Source organism: Vipera ursinii (assembly GCF_947247035.1).
Source record: "Vipera ursinii genome assembly, chromosome: 13".
NCBI classification, from domain to species: Eukaryota; Metazoa; Chordata; class Lepidosauria; order Squamata; family Viperidae; genus Vipera; species Vipera ursinii.
This window is the reverse complement of record NC_139526.1, coordinates 17,484,036-17,507,330: the sequence shown is the minus strand read 5'-3', so window position 1 is coordinate 17,507,330 and position 23,295 is coordinate 17,484,036. Positions and strand designations below refer to the sequence as shown.

General features: G+C 47.7%; 1 protein-coding gene across 1 annotated transcript; it reads right to left on the bottom strand.

The window, feature by feature from the left end:
- Nucleotides 1-6,388: 6,388 nt before the first annotated feature.
- IQCE (IQ motif containing E) lies at nt 6,389-23,198 on the bottom strand. The gene is made up of 18 exons (XM_083372493.1): nt 23,068-23,198; nt 21,454-21,501; nt 20,957-20,996; nt 19,930-20,070; nt 19,061-19,195; nt 18,671-18,741; nt 18,233-18,346; nt 17,969-18,019; nt 17,787-17,857; nt 17,215-17,287; nt 16,405-16,454; nt 13,437-13,585; nt 12,734-12,789; nt 11,973-12,163; nt 11,692-11,794; nt 10,417-10,577; nt 8,604-8,704; nt 6,389-7,621 (listed from the first exon to the last, which is right to left on the bottom strand). Exons 1-18 carry the CDS (start codon nt 23,107-23,109, stop codon nt 7,512-7,514), a joined length of 1,707 nt encoding a protein of 568 aa, XP_083228619.1. The 5' UTR covers nt 23,110-23,198; the 3' UTR covers nt 6,389-7,511.
- Nucleotides 23,199-23,295: the final 97 nt, after the last annotated feature.

Below are 23,295 nucleotides of genomic sequence, written 5' to 3'. Positions count from 1 at the left end.
AACTCAGAGCAGGACAAGGCTCAGTGTTTCTGAAACTTGGCAGCTTTCAGACAGGTGGACTCCCAGAATTCCCCAGCCAGCATTGCTAGCCAGCCATGATGGGGGTAAAGCATCACTGTCCTCCCCAAATTTTAGAACTTGGGGGTCCTCTGACATAACCATCAATGGCCAGCAAAACTGACTAGTTTCAGGCAAATGAAAGTCCCACTCTGAGCCCGTCGGCTCACTCGGTGTAACGGCAGCGCCATTGTTACAAGCATTACTCCCTAATTTTGTCATTTGCAGTGATTTTTTTTTTACAACTTGCCTTCCTTCTGCTCTGGTACTACAGCCCTCATTCTGTTTGGCTGCTTCGTTCCATGCAAAAAAGAGGCTTGTTTTCTCTCCCCACCTTTCATACGAGCTCTTGCCAAGGCTGAACGGTTCTCAAATCCTAGATGCAGTTTGGAAACGGTCCCCTCATTCCCTGGCTTAAATTAAATACCCGTCACGTGCTGATCCTGGATCTGCTGGATATTATCCGCACAGCATAAAACTGGGCCCGGGCCAGACCTCATATTGGAATAATTTAGCGCCAATCCTGGCTGGATGAAATTCACCCCCCTTGCAGAAGGCAAGCCAAATATATCCTCTTTAAGACTAGGAAGAAGTTTGTTCCGATTAGCTTCAAGATGGCGCAAAGAAACGGAACATGCTAACAAGTAGCTTTTTTTTTTTTAAATGTCCTAAATTTATTGCCGGGCCTCACAAAGATTAGCCTATGGATGGGGAGAGAATGGGGGGAACATTTGTGCAAATGGTTTACATTAGGGAGGAATGCGTCCCGTGAAAAATAAAACTTGCCGTCTACTTTTCAGGAATCCTCCTTTTAATTCGAAAGCCCGTCCTGCAGATTATATACCATTTGCTCAACTCTTCGTTATTGTCTGTTTAAGACCTTTTGTTTAGCGATCACTGAAGTATTTAAGAAAGGATGGGGGTGTAAAATTTAGGATGGTTTCACCCGAGAACAAAGCAGCACTGGGAAGCTGGCTTAACGGGGACCACCCTCAAATCTTTTCCATCACCAAATCGTTAAAACGCAATTAAAGCCGACCCAGCCGGCTCATGGACCAAGTGTGGGGCTCTCTTTAAGCTGTTCTGAATATGTGCCGTTTCCTCCCTGCATCCCTTTTGTCACGCAGGAAGCTTCTCCGGACTTCCTTTCTCAGCTCAAAGAGTTGCAGCCACTGAGCATGTCTTTTAGATGCTGTTTCATTCATTCAAAGATGCGTGTTTTTTTCCTAATGCGTTTACTGTGCAAGAAGTTTGAAGGTTGAGGGCAGTTCTTTCCCAGGGGTGATAAAAGGCCACCGATGTGCTCGCTTTGGGCAAACATAAATGGCTGGCAAAAGGAAGTGATTTCCTTCCTTCCTTCCTTCCTTCCTTCCTTCCTTCCTTCCTTCCTTCCTTCCTTCCTTTCCTTCCTTCCTTCTTCCTATTCCCTCCCTCCCTCCCTTCATTTCTTTCTTTCCTTCCTTCCATCCCTTCCCACAAATGGGCAAAAACTAAGGAAGGCCGAGGTGGGGAGCCTGTTATGGATTAGCACATTTTGTAAGCCTGTCTCTATCTTCCTTTCCTGAGCAGCGGAAAGAAGACGCCCTTATCAGGGTGGCACTGCCCCCCCCATCCCAAAGCCTCATTTCCTCTGCCTTCACAGCGGATCAGCCTTGTGCCTCCAGATGTTTTAAGCTTTGAAGCTCCTACTTCAGCCCAGCATCTCCTCCCCTTCCTTCTGCATCTCCTCAATTACATCATCACAATGGCAGGGATGGAAATATACACATGCGCGCGCACACACACACACAGACACCCCTAGCTGCTTCAAAACTTGACTTCTGAGCCACAGCTAAACTGTGCCTTGCCGTCTACGCTTTGGTTAAAAGTCTCATTCACAGGAACTGTAAAAAAAAGAGGTCCTTTATGTGAAAGAAAGCCTCCTTCAGAGAGGACTACAACTCCCATCATCACAGATCTGTATAACCACGGCGGTCCAATCGGGCTTCTCAACCGTGGCCATTTGAAGAGGGATGAACTTTAAACTCCCAGAATTCCACAGTAATCATTCTCTTAAGATTTGCACACAATGGTGGACCGGGTCATTCAAGAATGCAGAACAGGTCCCAGGCAAGCTGGTGAAGTGCCAATAGACAAGGATATTTGTAGTTCTGGGTTGAACTATGGGGTCCTTGGTGCTCTTTGAGCTTGGTTGTTTTCTTGAAAACATTTCATGACCCAACTAGGATAGGTCACGTCATCAATGCTAGAAGAAAGTGGGGTTTGCAGAGAGGAGGAGGAGGAGGAGAATGTGGGTCCTTGATGCTGAGCTTGGCTGTTTTCTTGCAGACATTTCTTGACCCAACTAAGTTACATCATCAGTACTAGAAGAGTCTGCTCCCTGCCTCCAGAATGGTCATGGATTAACCAAGATGCCACCCTTCAGAAGCCTTTGCCCTGGTGCCCACGTCCCACACTTCATCTGGCATTTAAAAAATAAGGGCAGGGGGCCCACTTGCCCGGCCTTGGTGGTTTGCAAGTACCCAGCCTAAAACAAGTGAAAATGCAGGCAGAACATTTGTCATGCTGGCCTAAAACAAGAGGCCGAGGTTAAACTCCTTCTCGCTTCTTGCCCTCCAGCGGGAAGCTTGCCTTTCGAATAATACAATTGTGCCCTGCAGCCCGAGTGACTATCCTGGCCGGGCAGGCGAAGTTCTTCTAATCTGCGAGATCCATTTGATCCTATTTAGGAAATGCGCCTTACAAGGAAGCAGATGGCGAGCAATCCCTTAACAATTATGGCTCACTTGCCTGGGCCGCCGTCTGTAATTTTTCAGGCGCTTCCTATGTCGCTTTGCCTAAATACCCTTCTCCACCCACCCCTTCTGTTCCTTTGTTTGAAAAAGCAATGTGGGAAACGCAAAAAGGGGGGGGGGTTAAAAAGACGCACGGTGGCTGTTGACGAAGCAGCCAACCTGTTTTAATTTGGGAGAATTTGCCAAATGAAAACTTACTTCTTGGAAAAGGCTTCTAGGGAAGGAAGGAAGGAGGAGGAGGAGATGCTTTGTTTTAAATGTGCACCTTGCTCGCTTTGACCTTGGCTGGACAAACGCAACCGGACCCTTGCAACGCCACAGGAGACCAAGAGATGCCTTGAAGACTCCCTGAGCAGAGTCTCAAGGTTCAACCTCTTCGTTCTAGTCTTCACAACTTTTCTGGATGGTGGTGGTGGTGATGATTTGCAATCCTGGGAGCCTTAGATCCCTACACATCTGCAGGACACCAGAAGGGGGAAAAAACGACTCCATCTTTCCATACCGGATTGTTCATAGGCGACCACTTTTATGACTTCAGATCTTCGGGTGTTAGAAGTTGTTCTCTAAAAGCTGGGTGGAATCCTTCAAGAGCTTGAAAGATGATGTGTGAGGAAGGAAGGAAGGAAGGAAGGAAGGAAGGAAGGAGGAAGGAAGGAAGGAAGGAAGGAAGGAAGGAAGGAAGGAAGGAAGGAAGGAAGGAAGGAAGGAAGGAAGGCAATTATTAGATTCAAAAACAAATCCATTCTTCCCCACTGGTGACAAAGGTCACTCCCTGACCTTAACTGAGTTTAGGGATTTGACAACAGGAAGTCAGCAAGAAGCCATCATGCCAGATGTGTTCAGCTCTGCTTTTGGCACGCTCCTCCATTTTGCTGAAAATGCAAAGACGCTGCGAACCTTGAGCTGTGCAAAATAGCCTCATGCGAAATAGTCTTTACCTTGCTCTACCAATAACCTCTACCTTTTCTCTCACCGCTCCCCATTGTGCAAAAGCAATGTTGTGACTGCAGGTCTGATGACGGCTAGATTCCACGGCACCTACTTCTTTCCTGAAGACCGATCTTTATCACCACGTTCTCCAACGCCTCTCCCTTTTCCACACCAACCTCTTCCGATGTGATCGTTCTCAAACTCACGTCTACGGGATTGTAGCCCATTGAACTTCTGAGTCCGGCCACAGCTTATATCTGGAATCCAGAATGTTAACTTCCACACAGCAGTTTCTTGTCCTCAAAACATTCAAATGGCTTACAAGTATTTATAGAATTTTGGATACTTAGGAGTGAATCAGTCCCCTAGGAAGGAAACCCAACGTTGCTCTTTCTTGAAACACAACTAGATAATCTGCTTTTCCTCATCTTTGTGTCGAAGGATTCAGCAGGGCTGTCTTCCTGCAGACCTTGCTCAGCTAGGAGAATAAAAGAACTTGCGTTTTTCAAAAGAACTTGCCGAGAACCGAGTGTGCTTTTTGTGGTTTCTCCTGCTGTGCGCCCGTCCATTATTTCGAAAAATGGGCTAATATCATTAAAGCAGCTGTCTGGAAGCATCCCTAAGCCACAAAAGCACATTTCACAGGGGTGTGAAACAACTGGCTATCCCACCGCCAGACCTCCCAACAGATGTTGTTCTCCGCCAAATAACGTGATGCAACACGTTACTGTCAAGCCAAACTAGAACCAAGCCAGTTTCTTGGATGATGGGTTTACGTAGACGTCCCTTCCCCAGATTAACAAACGCTCAATCCTGCCGAGAACGCAGCTCTCTCTTCCTTGCTGCCTCCTGTTTGTTAAGTGTGTTGTTACCAAGCCTTACTGCTCGCTGTTGTGAGAAAGAGGACCTGGTGCCATCAAATTACTCATCCTGGTAGCTTTCCCCCCTGAGGACTAAAGTCTGGGAAATATTTTGCTCCTGTCTTGGCCTGAGTGATCTAATGAAGTCCGAGAATTCCCCGGCTCTGCTAAAAGAGGCTTCTTGGAGGTTAATTACAGCTGGCTCACCCTTCCTCCAAATTAATAAGACACCAGCTGGGTCAATGTCATTAGCAAATGAACCATGGACAGCCTCGTCCGGAAAACTGACGGGTTTAAGAAAGCCCTCCACGGTTCCCTTCGGTTGTGACGATAACCATGCGAGTGGAAGAGCAGCTGGAATTCATCTGCCGGGCTCAGGAAAGGGTGAAACCCCCTCTCCCTCCTCCGTTTGCCTGGACGGTTTCCAGCACCTGCCTCTTTGGGATTCCTAGCTGGGAAGTTTCCGCTGCTGGATTCGGCAGGAATTCATCTGGTGGGGCTCTCCTTCTTGGCTGCGAAGTCTAGCATGAAGGATGGTCAGCCAAAGAGAAAGAACAGGCCCAGTTCTGGATTTGACAAGCATTCGGGGTCGGGAGACCAACGTCTTTAGGCTGAATGGGGAAAGAAAGAGAGAGAGAAAGAGAGAGAAATTGCTCGGAAGGCAACCAAGCAGCTTTCTCTGAAGGAGAGCTCCATGCTCAGGGACAGCTCCAGTGATCACATCCACCAACTGTAGATCACCCTTAGGACAATCACCATTATCAACCGTTACCAGAAAAGCCGAAGGGTTGCCTTCTTTGAGTCCTCTTTTCTCTTCATCAATTCATCTTCTCTCTTTTGTAAACACTAAAAACTCTCACAAATGAGGGCAGATCTACGTGTCCCAGGCTAATGTTGCAGGAGCCAATCTGGGTCGGTCACCGGGACCATAGGTTTGTCTTCTGAGCTTTTGGACTCACGCTGGAGCCAATCCTCAGGGAACTTCTCTGCGTGCTTTGGGCTGGTCTGTGCCTGGTATTTATATGGTGCCTGTGGTGTGTGGCTTTTTAGTTGCTGATTGGGGTGTGTGGATGGCTGGTTATCAAGTCCTTGGCTGTTGTGCTGCCAAGCCTCGCCTCTGAAGGACCCGGTAAGCTGGTGATAAAATCAGCATTCTTGTTGACTGACGAGGGGCCCGTTGCCCAGGCTTCAATCACTTCCCTGGCTGTTTTTGTGCCTTCTCGTCCAACAATCTTAGTAGCTTCAAAATTGGAATGTATGTCCTTGCTTATTGCTATGTGAGAAACACTGGAAACACTAGAAACACTGCGCAGCCCAACAAGCAAGCATCAAACTCCTTCTCTTTCGACCACCTCCCATGGACCTCTTCCATCCACAAACTAGAAGCCCTCTGCTGAAGACTCCTTCTTCAAAACGGAAGTGGAGAGGCTGCCAATTCAAGTAGAGTAATATTGATCCGGATTTTCGCTGGGGTCGCTCCCCGTCTTTAATGGGTCAAAATCCTGGAGCAAAGCAACCTTTGGAGATTCATTGAGCCGGTCAGAGTATCATAAAAAGAACCACATTCATTGGGGGGGGCGGGGGGGGGAAAGATGTGAGGTATGTAAATGCATCGAATGTTGAAAACAAAAATTTTAACTCCAGTCTCCAGCAAGAGGGAGACAGAGATTAGAGAAAAAGGAGCTTTTGTTTCTGATTTTAAAAAAAAAGAGAATTACACGGAAAAAGCTAATGGCCAGACATGACTTAACTTCTTCATCTTTTATTGCTTACAGGAAATCACCCCCATCTTGCCGGACACAGCCGACCAAGCTTGGCCTTTGGTTTTGTTTCCAAAGGCATGTGAATCTTAACAAGCTTGGGATGCGCCTTTTCGGCCAGCAGAAGTGACACACACACAACGGGCTCTTTCAGCATGCCAGTTTCTCTGACGCCACCGGAATGGAAGCAGAAGAGGAAGACCTGAATATTTTTTTGGGGGGGAGGGGGGGCACGTGGAACAATGGAAGCTGGATGTTTAAAGAACCACACGGACGGAGGGGGAAGCAGCTGCAAACGGCAGCCGAATTCAACACAGGCTAAAAAGAGAGAGACGATATCTCAAAGTCTGGTTTGGCTGATTTGCTTCTGACAACGTCCCAGGCTGTCCTTGACTTACAACTCTTTGTATAGTGACCGTGCAAAGTTACCACGGCCGTGAAAAAAAGGGATGTACTACCTTTTTTCCCACATTTGCGACCGTCACAGCATCCCCTGGTCACGTGGTCAAAATTCAGACACTTGGCAATGGACTCACATTTATGACGGCTGCGGGGTCCCGGGCTTGTGTGATCCCCTATTGCAGGGGTCAGCAACCTCGGCTCTTTTATGACTCGTGGACTTCAACTCCCAGAATTCCTGAGCCAGCATAGCTGGCTCAGGAATTCTGGGAGTTGAAGTCCACGAGTCATAAAAGAGCCGAGGTTGCCGACCCCTGCCCTATTGCGACATTCTGACAAGCAAAGCCAATAAGGAAGCCGGATTCACTTAACAACCATGTTATTAACTGAACAACTGCAGGGATTCACTTAACAAAGGTCGTAAAATGGGGAAAAGATGACTTAACAAATGTCTTCCTTGGGGCTCAGTGGTCCTACGTCGAGGTCTACCCGCACACCGCTGGGGAACACATTTGCAAGGGATGGGTGCCTCTGTAACCCTCATGAAGACCACCAAGTGGACACAGCTACATTATGGGTCCCCTCACTCCTTTTTTGGAGGGGTGGGGTGGGGTGGGAGGGGGCAAACCAAGATGCCTTTGGTTCTCGAACCATGAGCAGCACCAGAGGACGTCACCCAGAACTGCTGGAGCCAGAGGCTGAGGCGTCCTTCATGGGCAGGAAGATGTGGTGGTGACGATCTCGTCCGAGTCGTCTGACTCGGCCCCGTGGTCCTCACGCTTTGAGGGGGAGGCTTGCCGTTGATCGCGGGAGGTGGTAGCTAGAAAGGAACAAAAGGAGAAGCGGAGCCGATCAAAAGGAGCAGAGACACACAAGGCTTTTGGGGGGAAGGGCGTCCGTTTTTAGACCAAGAGTTCGGAGACTTGTGGTTTCCAGGCCTGCTCTTTGTTTCCACATCACCAACAACAACCTGAGCACTAAACCATCATCGCTGGCTTCCTGTTCTCAGATGGGAAACATTACATGTGACAAATGAGGAGACCAGCTGACTTGCCTACTGGGTTAATTCACGGGCCAATTTCCTCTGAATAAAAGGCCTTCTCTACTGGAGTTGACCTCTGCAGAGATGGGTCCCCACTTGTTTCCGAGGGGGACTCTATTTCTCCCCCCCCCCCTGCAAACCAACACTGGAGGATGCCAAATGGGAAGGGGAAGATCTACTGCCGGGACCCCTACTATTTTTTAATTTTCTCAGGGTTCTATTTAATCTCTTTTAATTTGTTTTAACGTTTGTATTGACTGTTTTTTAAATGCCCTGTAAACCGCCCTGAGTCCTTCGGGAAAGGGCGGTATATAAATCTAAATAAATAAATAAATAAATAAAAATAAATTAATATTTTCTCTAACTTGCCCTTCACCCATCTTCATAATCTGTCCTTCCTCCTTTTCCTTTCCTAAAGCTTTTGTTTGGCGACTTCAAGCTGCGTGGACTTCAACTCCCAGAATTCTCCGGCCAGCTGTGGATTCTGGGAGCTGAAGTCCGCTCCAGCTTAGTGTTGCCAACATTGAGAAGCACCGCTTCAAATAGGGAACTTCAAAGTGGAGATCTGGTTCTGCACTGCTCCCCCCCCCGCCTGCCCCAAGCCAAGCCAGCAAGCAAGAAGGGCTGACCCCCGCCACGCTTCTGTCTCCAAGTTTCAAATGAGATCAGTTTTGTACCCAAGATCGAAGGGATGAAGCCTGCCATTGTGAAAGGGAGCGAACGTGTAAAAAACGTAAGAATGTAAAATCAGGGAAATTACCAGAATCGGAAGTGAAGACCAGAGGTGAATATTTGAATATCGACCAGCCCACTTTCTCTTCCCCGGCTTTCTCCCTCCCAGCGCTGGAGGGGAGAGGCTTGCTGCAAAAGATAAGTGGCAGGGGGCAAGAGTCATAAAACCTCAGATGCCAAAGTGGAGAGAGAGAGAGAGAGAGAGAGAGAGAGAGAGAGAGAGAGAGAGAGAGAGAGAGAGAGAGAGAGAGAGAGAGAGAGAGAGAGAGAGAGAGAGAGTGTGAGAGAGAGAGAGTCAATTCTTGCCAGCCTGCGGGCTCCAGGTCAAGGAAGCTCCTTCCGACATCTATCCTTCACATTAGTTTCTGTGTGCAAAACATGTAATAGGAAAGAAGGTCCTCGGGAAAGTTGTTGTTAGTTGCGAAGTCATGTCCGACCCATCGCAACCCCATGGACAATGTTCCTCCAGGCCTTCCTGTCCTCTACCATCTTCTGGAGTCCATCTAAGCTCACGCCTCCTGCTTCAGGGACTCCATCCAGCCACCTCATTCTCTGTCGTCCCCTTCTTCTATTGCCCTCGATCTTCCCCAGCATTAGGCTCTTCTCCAGTGAGTCCTTCCTTCTCATCAGGTGGCCAAAGTATTTGAGTTTCAGCTTCAGGATCTGGCCTTCTAAAGAGCGGTCAGGGTTGATCTCCTCCAGGACTGACCGGTTTGATCGCCTTGCCGTCCAAGGGACTCGCAGGAGTCTTCTCCAGCACCAGAGTTCAAAGGCTTCAATTCTTTGGCGCTCAGCCTTTCTTATGGTCCAGCTTTCACTGCCAGACATTGCAACTGGGAAGACCATAGCCTTGACTATACGCACTTTTGTTGGCAGGGTGATGTCTCTGCTTTTTAGTGTGCTGTCTAGATTTGCCACGGCTTTCCTCCCCAGGAGCAAGTGTCTTTTAATTTCTTTGTTGCAGTCCCCGTATATGGTGGTCTTGGAGCCCAGCTCAGGAAAGGGAGGGGGCAATACATTAATGATGGGGTGGTGGTGGAGAAGGAGGAGAGCAAATCCACTTGCTGCCTTATGAATCACAATTCAAAATCCTTGAATCTGGTGTCAGGGAGAATGCTCACACCGGGGAAAAAGGCGAGCCTTAGGAATCTCCACCGAAGAGGTGAGGTCTTCAGGCCCAGCTTGGGATGCCAGCGTAGGCAGCATCTACATCAGGGGTGGGGAACTTGGGCCCTTTTCTGACTTGTGGACTTCAACTCCCAGAATTCCTCAGCCAGCCCTGGTGGCTCAAGACCTCTGGGAGTTGACGTCCACAAGTCATAAAGGGGCCCAGTTTTCCCACCTCTGGTCTAAATACAGGCATTTGCTCTGGGCCTCCGTTCTGCAGAGCTGAGCCTGCTGCTGCTGCTGTGTGTACGTGTGTATGTGCAGCTGCGACAGCCGGTGAGCAACGCAGCCTGGGGGTGTTGGGTGGGGGAAATGCCTTTTGGCTGAAATGCTTTGGATTCCACGTCTTGGTATCTAGGGGGTGCAGACCAACTGCCTCTAGACGGGGGTGTCCAACCTTAGCAAACTTGTGGACTTCAACTCCCAGAATTCCACAGCCAGCGGGGGAGGTAAGGTCCACAGGTCTTAAAAGTTGCCAGGTTTGCACATCCCTGATCTAGATGATGATAAGATTTCTGATTGTTTGAGTGGGCCCTCGGGCGGGGTGTGTGTGGGGGGGTTGTTCTCTTTTCTTCCTTTGACTCACTAAACTAAGCCACAAAGACAAGCTGGGCTGGGTTGCTGGACCACTCAGCTTATGAAGGCCACATTAAAGCCACCTGTTTCCTACTTACTGTTCCTCAAGGGATGCTTGTGTGACGTGAGCGCTGAATGCGGGCCGAATGAGTCTCACGGCTGCTGTTTTCTCTTCCTCTTCTTCCTCCTCTCCCCTCCCTGCTTTGCAACCACCACCAACGCTAGACAAAGGGCACAGCTCGGAAGATGAATCTGGAGCCTAAGAGGGGAAGAAGCAGGAATCTGGATTTGAACGTAACGGAGGAAGCTAGGATGCTTCTGTGCTCAGTTGCAAAACACTCCTTAGAGACACAATTGACGCAGCAGGATTGGAGTTTGGAAAAAGTCATTGTGTAACCCCCAAACGCAGCTATTTTCAGGAACTGGGTCTACAGATAGTCCTCAGTTAATGACAGCAAGTGGGACCAGAGTTCCATCAGAAAGTGATGCGTTTGTGTAAAGCACGCCACATGACCGTGGCACTTAGCAAAAGCCGTTCTGACAGTCCCGATTTATTGTCGTTAAGTGATGACTGCGTAGGTCAGGAGTTCTGGGAGTTGAAGTCCAGAGAGATTAAAGTTGCTAAGGCTGAGAAACTCTGGATTTGTAGGAGTAACAGAACCTGGGGATGGAGTTAAAAAGAGGCATCAGCCTAGAATCCTTACGTAGCCACAAACAACTAAGTCCAACCTTCCTTGAATATTCCACTGACCCTTCTCTAACGCCTAGCAGGTCCTAACCGCGAGTTGAGAAGATTCTTGTCCACGGGCAGGAATTACAATAAATCAGTTAAATTGGACCCTCAAGCATGGACCTGATCTTTCATGACTTGCAGAACTAGAGTGTCACTGGGTTAAGAAAGAGAGAAGAGGGGAGAGAGACAGATTTGAAGGCTAAGTTCAGAGACGGTGGAGTTTTGCTGCAGCATTTAAGAGGCCTCTTGCCATTCGCAAAATGACATGAGGGTGAGCAGGACCAGAAATCTCACCGGCCAAGGTCCTGACAATAACATCTTTGGCCATTATGGATCTCCCAGAACGCCACGTTTCTCGCTGAGCCTGCCTTAGTTGCCAGGAGGCCCTACATCATTCGCCACCAGGAGTGTATCGAAGTTTCTCGTCTCTTTTGACACTGCAGAAATGTAAAACTAGATCCTTGGCTGCAGGAAGGTCTTCGGAGGGAAACCCGTCCAAGAAACTATTAAGATCCACAGCCAGACAGAGCCCAAACCTTCTGGGGCTTTTCGACAGAAGCCAAAGTGGTCAATATTAGACAACACAGCTCACCAGGCAAATTAAACGGTTGGAAGAGGATCTTGTTTTTTGTTTTTTTACCTGATCATGAGGCTGTGTCACATCAATTCTAGCCTGCCTACAGTCGTTCTTCTGGTTCTCTTCCAGCTCTCTCAACTTCTCTTTCAGCTGCTGGATTTCCACCCTGCAGAAGGACCAGACGGATCTCATTGGTACAGCATTGGATTGGCTTTGGACTGGTGGGAAGAGGAGTGGGGGGGCTGGCTGGGAGGGGTGGGGGGAGAGAAAAGCTGGAGGGTTTCTCCCCCAAATCTGCAACACACAGGAGTTGGGCTACGTTGGCGGATCCCCAGGAACTTAACCCTTTAACCGCCAGCTGATCCTGAAGGACGAGAATATGGTCTCTCAGCCCTACTACCGTCTTGCGGAGAGGTTCATGCTCTGCTGGGAGAACAGATTCCTTAGCAACCGAGTGATCCACTTCTTCAGAAGCTGTGGGAGGGAGCAACAGCCCCCCGCTGGTCTCCGAAGGCCGCAACCCCTCCTCCATTTCCTGGAAGAGGAAAAAAAAAAGAAAAAGAAAAGAAACACTAATCACCTGGAGTATTTTTTTTTCCTTACAAGTTACCTCCTTCTGCACTTATTTATTGAGCTAGAAGCACAAGAAAAATAAAACGTGCTTTAATGGGAAGCAGTTCGGCTGGGGGGGGGGGAAAGATCTAAGCTGCCTTCCACAATAGGCGGTCTTTGAGATCTTTCCCCTGGCCTTCTGGATGCTGGGGGATGTAGTCCGAATCGGCGAAGGGGGCAGATTGCAAAAGGAAAGCTAGCTGCTCCTCTCACGTTTCACCCCCTTTCTGGTGGTGGAACCAGCACGAAATTTCTCCTTTGGGGTGTCCTGATGAGCAGCTTCTGACCTTGGTCTGTAATTCACAGGCAACCCTCACAAAAGATGGCAATGTAAGCTAACGCTGGACCCTGAAACCGTCATCGCTCACTGACCGATATCGTGCTGTTTTTAAGGAAGTTAAGTCCCGGACCTCTTGATTCTTCATCGAGGCTCGTGCAAGTGGCCCACGGAACATGGTTAGCAGCTGACTACTCAGGAATGACTCCCACTTACTTTTCCCCCGTCAGAAATCCATTGGACCAGTTTCTGCCTCTGGCGAGCAAGATAATCTGGGGAAAAGGAATACAGTTTTCAAAATTGGGGTGGGTGGGGAACCCACAAAGGACTGAGCCCCAAGAACCACCAGAGGGGGGACTGACTGCAAAAGCTAGAAGTGCATATTCCCTTGCTAAAAAGTTTGATCGTCTCTCAAGATGCCTCTGAGGATGAGGATGAGAGCAAGGCCAGAGAAGGAAGGAAGGATAGGAAGAAGGTCTATCAATGGGCAATTTTCAGAGATTCCCTTATCAGCTATTGGGGGAGGGAGCTCCTGCCTTGCTTACTCCCGAGCAAGACATTTTTCACCGTGCTTTTGGAGAGAGCAAGCAAGAGGCAGACAAGCGGCCGCGCGCAGGACTCTCTTCGTACGGCAAATCCCTGATGCTTTTTGGCGGCTGAAGGGATTCCCAGCTCTTAAGTTTCCCCCAAACGTTTGTCTTTTTTGAGTGTTCTTCATCCATGTGATGCTAGATGTCCCGGTGACGTCTGTCAAACCATGTCTGGTTCCCTCAGAGCAGGGTTCCCCAACCCTGATCACTTTAAGGTGGGTGGACTTCAATAACCCAGAATTCCCCAGCCAGCAGAGCTGAAGTCCGCCCACCTTAAAGGGTTGCGAAAAAGCGTTTTGGAGAATTGTCAGAGCAATCGGGAGGCTTACCTTTGGCCTGGCTGGGAGACAGGAAGCAGCTCAGAGCGTGGTCCATATCTGCTTTCAGCCTTTCGTTCTGGTCCTGCAGCTCCTTCATCCTTTCGGAGAGCTGGAAGAGGGCCGTGCCGAGCACTTTCTGACGCCGGCTCTCAGAAGCTCTAGACTCAAGAAAGAGAAAATCCGCTGCCACGGCAATCTAAAATGTGCCAGTGTCTCGCTCCCTCCTTTACCCCACGCTCGACCGCCTGCCTGGTGAAAATAGCGACACTTCTAAGCTTTCTGATGACCGAGTAAAGACAAATCAGCCTTAAGCTTGTAAGCCGCCCTGAGTCTTTGGAGAAGGGCGGGATATAAATGGAATTAAAATAAAAATAAAATAAATTTTGGCCTCCCTGAAATCCAAGAGATCGTTTGCAATCATGACGCTTCCCCCGGTTTACTCTACCTTACATTTTCCTGCTGGGTTCAATTTCAGATAAAATTCTAACGTTTGTTCCTTGGGACAATGCCTGGATTTTGCATGGCTCACGTTAACAGTAGACATCTTAATAATTTGTGGGATGCCACCAAAATATGAAGAAGGGAAGGGAAGGGAAGGAAAAGAAAGGAACGGGAAGCGAAAAGGAAGGAAATAAATGCATTGATACTTAAGAAGTTCAACCCCCGTTCTGCCGTTTACTATTGTCTGAACTAATATTTCGAATCAGAATTCTAAAAAAAAATTATTTAGAATTGCCTGTGGCCACCTGTGAGACTAAGGTACAGTGGGCCTTGTGGATTTCTGTTTTTGGCAACGGGTGAATGAAGCCAAAAGTAGTTCGAATACCAAACAGGGTCCTAGGTCAGGAGTTGCAAAGATGCAATCTGGCCCTTCTTTCCCCCCCCCCTCCGCTTTCTATTCATTTCACTACCTTGTGGGGGGGCGAGGGGGGGGAAAGTGACATTCGGGGAACAAGATGAAGTCGAGTCTTACTCTACGTTTCCACGAAACAACCTTGAGCACCACAATCCGCCAACCGTCCTTGGATTGCACAAACTCTTTTCTATCTTCTTTCTGAGCTGTGGTCAGCTTCTTCCTCCTCTGAATCTTTCATCTGATCTTATAGAAACTTTTAGTATTCAGTCTTTTATTTTTTTTTTGTAAGCAACCAGAAGCCCACGAGAAAACATCTCCATTGGGACTTCTTCCCACATCTATTAAACCAACCTCAGCTGGGATTTAGGAAGAAAAAGTTTATTTTTAATTGTGGACGCTAGCTCAACATTAAGCCTTCCGGCGGCTGGCGTTGGAACTGTGGGTGCTGGCAATCATCCCTGAGGCCTTTTGCGTCCACGTTGACACACCTGATCGTGGCCTTTCTTTCCTAGAAGTTGCCAGGGGCTATCGAAAGAGGTAGACTGGTTAGGGTTGGGGTGCACCAACCGTTCCTGACAGCTTGTTCCTTCAATCAGTGAGAAAGGAGTTAGCCGAGAACGCAACTCAACTCCCATCCTCAGTGCAGGAAGTTGTTGGTGGCTTGCAGGGTTTGTGAAGGTTTGGGTCAAAGCCCGGGCGAGGAGAGCCAAAGACAGCAAGATTGGGATGCATCGCACCAAGTTGCTGAGCAACAGAAATCCTAGCCAAAATTCTTGCATGAGAAAAAAAAGATTTAAATATGCAAGTGTAACTAATGTTGAGAAAATCTTAAGGAGTAAGAATGTTGTGAATACTGTGGGGAAAACACATTTAAACAAGAATGTAAACAGGATGTATGATGAGGCAATCGAGATGGTTAATGAAAAGAAGCTTTATACTGATGTGGTTATTATTTGCAGAAACGGGAGAAAAATGTTTAGATTTAATTGTCATTTATTTAAATGAGAAGTGTGTTAATTTAAGGTTGGCTAAAGAGAATATTATTGGGAGAAGGAAATCAAGCAAAGCTATTATGTGGATTATAGAATTATAGAAAATAATTGTTGCTGTTTTTTAAACACTAACCCAGACAACACCATGTTTACCAAATATTAAGGTGTATGTTAAAAATCAACAAAACATTAAAAAAGAAAAAAGAAATTTTAGACAACATTGTGACCGTAAACAGAGGACTACCTGTTATTCTGAAACGTAGTTCTGTGTTTTCCCTGATCATAGTGCAGCAGAAAGGAACGGCTGCGTTTATGAAGGGCCCTAAATTCAATAATGCCGCTTGGGGTGTGTGTGAAAGCCCTAATAAGCAGGCATATACATAGAATGAAGGCTACTGCTAAGCTTGCAAGCCGCCCTGAGTCTTCAGAGAAGGGCGGGATATAAATGGAATTAAAATAAAAAAATAAATAAAACAGGCTTTGATAGGATTACAGGGCACTCCCTCCAGTAAGGCTTTAAAGGCGAATCCTATTGTTTGCAGTTTTGTAAGTCGGTGTAAAATCACCACCTTTCTGATGGCAAATTTTGTTTTTTTTTCTGTCCCCCGTTCAGGTTTGAATGAGACAATAGAAACTTTGGGAAGCCGTTACTTTATCCTGAGCAGGACACAGAATTGTCTAGTAGTTGCTTAGAGCTGACAAGTGCCTTGACAGCACATCATCAAATCAATCAGCTAGGCAGAATATATTCTTTATATGTGTGTGTGTGTGTGTGTGTGTGTGTGTGTATGCGTATATATATGTATATGTATATGTATATATATGTATATGTATATATATATATGTATATATGTACATGTATATGTACATGTATATGTATACACACACACACACACACACACACACACACACCTTTTACCATTTCTTAGGGTAAAATGAAAGCTTCTGATGGGAATTGCGAGAATGGAACAGAGTCTGCTAACCAAGCTAAACAAAGAGAATGACAAGTAGCTGGTGACCTTTTTTTTTAAAGTTTACATTTCACTTCCTGAACCGCAATTAGTGAAGAATAGAAACTAGCCAGCAAAAAGTTAAGCAGATGCAGAAAGTCCCGAAGTAATAAACGTACTTTCGTTGCACAACTCTGGTGTGTGTCAGCAGGTCCTGGAGGCGCTGGATCTGCAAAGGGGGAGAGAATATTATCCAACCTAGCGAGGACCACCAAAGGAAGCCGTTTCATAAGTACGCAAAAAAAAAAAAAAAAACGGCCCCGGGAAGACTCTGGCAGCTCGTTTCCAACTAACCGCTTTCATTCACAGGCAAATCCTTCTAGGTTTGGGCTATGGTAGACCATCATAAGCAAACGTGGTTCTCCTCTTAAGGAAAACGCGTCAAGAGGAACCCAGAAAGAAAAGACACCAGAGAATATTTGGATGACCCAAAGTGACAGCATCACATGATCCCAAAGACGTCACAAGCAGCTGTAAAAAGAGGTTTTAGGGATCAGTGGGTTTGTGCCTTTCTGGGAACGAGCTCAACTCTGCAGAATCCGGGGGGTGGGGGAATTAGGATCTGGAGGATGCATTCGTTGCTCACATTGGCACCTCCGAGTGGCACTGCAGTATCAGTTAGGTTAATAACAGAACAACTGAGTTGGCAGGGACCTTGGAGGTCTTCTAGTCCAACCCCCTGCTCAAGGTGGGGGACCCTACACCATTCTGGACAAATTCTTCTACCATCAACCACGTGTGGACAAAAACCGATCTCTGCATAGCTAGGTGGTAGGAAAGAAGTCAGGGCTATTGATACCCCCAATTTTCTAGGGGAGCTCATGAGCACAGATGGAGCCTTAATTACTGCCCACAGAAAATGCAACGAGGAACATTTCACCGAGTTTTTTTTAAAACGATGTTTCTCCCTTTCAAACCATTTTTCATACCTCTTGGTAGGAAGTATGCAGAGCGATGGTCATTTCTTCCATGTCGGTATTCTTCACATCTGCCTGGAGTTGACTTTGGAGGAAACAGACACAAAAGGAGAAGAAGGATTGGCGGAGTCCAGAGAGACAGAGGTTAAACCTAAATCTTTCTTAACCATATGGATGAACCACTACCAATGTTAAGTGGTAGGGCAATGTTGGGCAATAATTTAATCTTCTTTTAACTTTTGTATTTCTATCTATATGCCCTGTTCACCGCCCTGAGTCCTTCGGGAGAAGGGCGGTACAAAAATTCAATAAATAAATAAAAAATAATAATAAAATAAAAGTGATGACTATATTCCACTTTCAGGCCCTGACAGGTGGGAGATGCTATAAGTCAAAATAAATAAAACAGAACCCATTTATTATTTCCCTATTCTGCCCTCCCAGCCTGCGATACGTTTTCACGAGCACAGGAGAAACCTGTGGCCAGCGGTTCCCACAGGCAAAGGACCAAATTGTTGTTGGAAAACTTAAGTCTTCTGCAAGAAGGAAGAGGCAGGGGAAAATATCTGACCCTTTCTCCGTACTTAATGGTGTTGTCTTTCTCCTTGCACTGCTGTTCTAGCCTGAGAATCTTCTGCTTCAAACCATTGATCATCTATTCCAAGAGAAAAATAAAAAGGGTTGCCTCGTTAGTGTACATTTCTGGTTCTGGAAAGCTATAAATGCCGAACAGAAGGGGGAGGGCAAAAAAAAAAGGTGCATTTACCAAGCTGCTCTCACTTTTCTGTTCTGTCCGTAACCAGCTAAATTCAGAATACTGCGAAAAATACAAAACAAAGAAACCCACGCGGCGCTGAGCATTCCCGATTAGGGAACTGGAGAATGTGCTTTGGGGTTTGCTGAATCAAGGCTAGCCCTGCCAGATTCGCCCCCGCAGACTTAGAAAGCCCAAAGCCAGAGCCTTCCGTCCTCGGTCAGAAGACGAAAGAGCTGTTGGGAGCCGTCCGAAAGATACCCTCCACAACTTTACCCGGAAGGGGTCCAAAAGCTGCTCAATTTGTTTGTCCTTCCGGTTGTTCTCTTCTTCCACCCGCCGGAGTTTGGTTTTCATCCGATCCGCTTCGCACTTCTGAGCTTGGATTGTCTACCGTGGAAGGAGGGTGGGGGGAAAAACAACCTCTCAGAATCCTTGAGCAAGGAGACGGTAAACGGGGAGGGGGGGGGAAGAGGACAGGAGAAAATTTATCTCACGTGGTGGCATCGGAGAATCCCGTCTCTTTTTCCTTCCCAGCAATCTTGCCTAGGACAACTTTAGATCCTCAGCAGATCCCCATCCCGCCCTGTTACTTTGAAACATTTCCCAGAAAGCAGGAAGACAAAGCTTCAGCGAGTGAAAGGCTAGGAACTAAAATTCTGCTCTGTTCATTCCACGGAGGAGGAGGAGGATATAGAAAACGCTTGTCCTAACCTTCTTTAGTTCAATTATCTCGTCGTACATATCCTCCTTCTCCTTGTAGTCTGGAGTTCCAGGGATGTAGCCTGGTAAAAGAAATGGCAGGGATACAATATTTTGAGACCAGATAATTCTATCTGTTTCAAAGTCTTTCACCCAAAGCCTTGTACGTCGCTTCTTCTAAAGCGGCTGGAATCCATTATAGCAAGGCTCCTCAACCTTGGCAGCTTTAAGACTTGTGGACTTCAACTCCCAGAATTCATCAGCCAGCAAAGCTGGCTGAGGAATTCTGGGAGTTGAAGTCCGCAAGTTGCCAAGGATGAGGAGCCCTGCATTCCAGCCTAAAAATTCTGAAATTGGTCTTGGTGCTAGCTAAGAGGCAGAATTCCACGCCTTCGAACTCACCGCGGCTGGCAGAGCGAGCGTGTTTAGGTTTCTTCATCCCCAAAGCCTCCTTGAGATACTCGGGTGTGCTTCCAGGAAGAGGGGAGAAAGCAGTTCTGATGCCAATATCGGACTTGGAGTGACTCATCCAGGTGCCTAGGGAAGAGGGGAATGGGGTTGTCAGCTGCCACCTCAATGCTTGCTTGGGCTTCGCTACCACTGGCTGCCAGATCCCCTGAACTGGAGGGAGGGGGAAAGGTATGGGGGGGGGGAAATGAAAGCAAGGGCTGTATTTCTTTGAGAAGCTGCTTCAAGGTCATATCAGCTGCACGCCATCCTGTGGCCTGAACTGATCATTACAAAAGCATCCTGCCTGAACTGACTGGTCACGTAGGGGTGGGCAATGGGAGAGAACCAAGGGAGGGAAAAGTTGAACCTAGGGATACACATTGTGTTTTGCTTTGCCATACAATTGCAGACAAGGGGTGGCAGGTCTGACAGAGATACCAAGAAAGATAGCAATAGCAACAGCACTTAAGACTTCTATACCGTTCCACAGGGCTTTACAGCCCTCTCAGCAGAATCAGCCTCTTGCCCCCAACAACCTGGCTCCTCATTTTACCGACCTCGGAAGGATGGAAGGCTGAGTCAACCTTGAGCTGGTCAGGATCGAACTCCTGGCAGTGGGAATGCAGTCAGCCTGCAATACTGCATTGTAACCAGTGCGCCACCCCAGCTCTTAAGGGAAGACAATCCCATCCAGCCAAAGGCACCCCCTCTGTGCAAATTCAGCTCCTGGCTACACATTAACCAGAGCTTTTAATCTGGATTTTAATCCCAATTCTACCGGTTTCCGGAATTCTCTGGCAAAGAAGGATCTGATTTCACACCTGGCTTCAGAGATCCACGCCAATATTGCCTTGAGGCTTTCACTAAGGGACTCTCAAGGCGTTTGCTCTCTGAGCTTTTCAAAGTCCGCAGAAATCCACTCCTTTTAGAATGGAGGCAGGTGTGAGAGGTATATGGAGAACCTGCAGGAAGGTAAAATAAACAACAACAAAAAAAACACAACCAAGATTAAAAGCTTTGAAAAGCAAACGAGATCCTAACGTATCATTTTGTTATGAGTAGGCTCTCTAGGCTCTCAAAAAAAAGGAAAAAAAATATTTCACAATCATGTGCACGTATACATAAAAAGGGCTGCATGACATGTACTGTAACTGAGTAGGCCTTTCTTAACCAGGTAGGAAAAAATGCGACATGTTTTTAAAAGAGCTGGGTAAAAGCGTCAAGATTTCGGAAGAAGGGCACTGAGTTTTACCTCTCGATCCCTTTCCATAAAATGAGCTAGTACCATGAAAACCTGTCAACAAAAGTACGTATAGTCAAGTCTATGGTCTTCCCAGTTGCAATGTATGGCAGTGAAAGCTGGACCATAAGAAAGGCTGAGCGCCAAAGAATTGAGGCCTTTGAATTCTGTTGCTGGAGGAGACTCCTGCGAGTCCCTTGGACTGCAAGGCGATCAAACCGGTCAGTCCTAGAGGAGATCAACCCTGACTGCTCTTTAGAAGGCCAGATCCTGAAGCTAAAACTCAAATACTTTGGCCACCTAATGAGAAGGAAGGACTCACTGGAGAAGAGCCTAATGCTGGGAAAGATCGAGGGCAATAGAAGAAGGGGATGACAGAGAAGAAGGTGGCTGGATGGAGTCACTGAAGCAGGAAGCGTGAGCTTAAATGGACTCCAGAAGATGGTAGAGGACAGGAAGGCCTGGAGGAACGTTGTCCATAGGGTCGCGATGGGTCGGACACGACTTCGCAACTAACAACAACCACCATGAAAACTGGCCGATTTTTAAGATTAGTTTGTCTCACAGATTGGGCACCGTCTCAGCCAAAGCGGTGATGTGACACTTACTTGATTTTGCAGGCCTGCGAGACATTTTCTTCTTCAGCGTCTGTAAAACGAAACGAAACAAAAAAGACTTTGTGTTGTAATTTGTTACCGGGGAATTTTTCTTGGCGAATTCCCTGTTGGTGCTCCATTTTGTGAGCAGAACTCTCTTGCAATTACAGATTTATCGGAATCCGATGGCCACGAGAGCACCCAGTGTTTTTAAGTCCACATCAATTCCAGTGTTTAAAAAGACCAGGGGGAAAAAAATACTCAGAAGAGTTTAAAATCCGAAAGCAAACAGCTGTATGAATTGACTGCAAAAATTTTCTTTGTATAGCTTGAGTGTTATAGATAGGCTCCAGTTTGTTTGCCAGTTTATTTTGGATTAACATGAAGCACAAATCACATTATTATGGTTTGATCAGCAAACTGTTATTTTTTTTTAGCGTGACATCTGAATCCGTCCACGATCAATTTATAGAAAATAAGAGAACTGAAAGATATCTAGCCCAACTTACTGTTTCTGTATCAGAGTCATAAGTCAGGGCAGGAGAATTATCTTCAGCCTGTAAAGACATAATTATTATAAAATACGATGCTGCTGTTAAGCATCTAAATGTTTTTATGAGGTTAGCATTCAGCGATATGGCGCAGTGGCCCATCAGTATGATCAACTCTGAGTGGAAGCTGATCCTCTGAGGCTTTCTTACCCACTTATCCCAGAACCTTTAGCCTGAGATGGCTGGAATATGAGCAATCTAAATTACTCAGGAAACTCAGAAAAATAATAACATCCATCCATCATCAGCCATCAAGAGGCCTGTGACAGAAGGCAGGTTACTCTCTGGAACAAACAGCTATAAAACATCTAATGGATGGGCTCCTTGGTGCTCTCCGAGCTTGGTGGTTTTCTTGCAGAAGTTTCATTACCCAACTAGGGAACATCATCTGTGTTAGAAGGGAGGGGGATTTGCTCCCCGTTTATTTACTAGGGGCTTGCTCTGTCAGTGTTGCTCTGTCTTTACTTCCTGGATTGTTGGTCTAGTATTAACGGAGAGAGAGAGAGAGAGAGAGAGAGAGAGAGAGAGAGAGAGAGACAGACGGATGGTTGATAGCAGAGACAGAGAGCAGAGATAGATAGATAGATAGATAGATAGATAGACAGATAGATAGATAGATAGATAGAGAGAGAGAGAGAGAGAGACAGACAGACAGACAGACAGACAGACAAGAATATTTGTAGCTCAATGTTGAACTGTGGGTGTTGTCCTTGCTGCTCTCTGAGGTTGGTTGCTTTCTTGCAGACATTTCTTTACCCAACTAGATAATACCATCAATGGTAGAAAGGAGTGGATTTGCAGAGGAGGAGAAGGACTGTGGGGTCCTTGGTGCCCTTTGAGCTTGGTTTTCTTGCAGACATTTCATTACCCAAATAAGTAACATCCTATTTGCCAGAAGGGAGAGGGATTTGCGGAGGAGTGGTGGTGGTGGAGGAGGAGGAGAACTGTGGGATCTTTCATTGCTTTCTGAACTGGCTAATTTTCTTGCAGACCTTTCATTACCCAACTAGGGAACACCATCAGTTCTGCTACTAAGGAGTGGGGCTTGCTGGCTCTCTCTTTCCAGAAAGCCCCTTGTGTCCAAGCCGAGAGCCAACCCCACTCCTGGCCTGCCCTCTCAGCGTGGGCAGGGGCCTCCTTCCCCAACCAGCAGCCCGGCTGAGTGCAGTGGAACATGGGACTCCCGATACGAAGCCTCAGGAGAAGCAAAAGGAGGAAGAAGGCATTTCTGCAGGAGATTTCCACCCGGGTTTCCCCGAGTCCCAGAGGCCGGGTCAGCCCCAGAGTTCAGGACGCTGCCTGGGCAGCCCCGTAACGTGTGAACGGGCAGGGTTCACCTCGCGTCTCCCTGTTCCCCCGCTTGGGAGGGGGGAGAAACCCTCCCCTATTAATGCTCCGGATCGTCCTGCCAGCCCTTCCCGACGAAGCAGCTCCCCCGGTTCTGCGACCGCCCCCGTCCCCCTAATCCCCGGCGGCTGGCTGGGGATGATGGGAGCTGCAGTCCCCGGGAGGCGAGACGGACGGGCGGACGGGGCGCCTCTTCTCCCCCTCCGGTCTCCCTCCGGCCCTCACCGACTCCCGCTCCGGGGCGGCCTCGCTGGGGCTCCGCGACATGCCGGCGAAGCGACGGGGGTCTCAGGCGCGGCAGCCTCTCCACAATGGCCCCGCGCAGGACCCGCCGCCCAACTTCCGGCCAAGGCTCCATGGCAACCGCCCCGGCAACCGCGAGCGGAGGACCCGGATGGACGCGCGCGCGCGTGTAGCTACGCCTGCGCGTGTAGCTACGCCTGCGCAGTAGCG

What these genes read in the sequence shown, in the direction of transcription:
- IQCE (XM_083372493.1), bottom strand. Translation starts at nt 23,109, where the DNA reads ATGTCGCGGAGCCCCAGCGAGGCCGCCCCGGAGCGGGAGTCG. An exon ending in TGCATACTTCCTACCAAGAG is followed by an intron (nt 16,455 to 17,214) that starts GTATGAAAAATG and finishes CCCCCTTTGCAG; the next exon opens with ATCCAGCGCCTCCAGGACCT. An exon ending in TGACACAGCCTCATGATCAG is followed by an intron (nt 10,578 to 11,691) that starts GTAAAAAAACAA and finishes TTCCCCTCTTAG; the next exon opens with GCTCCAGATTCATCTTCCGA.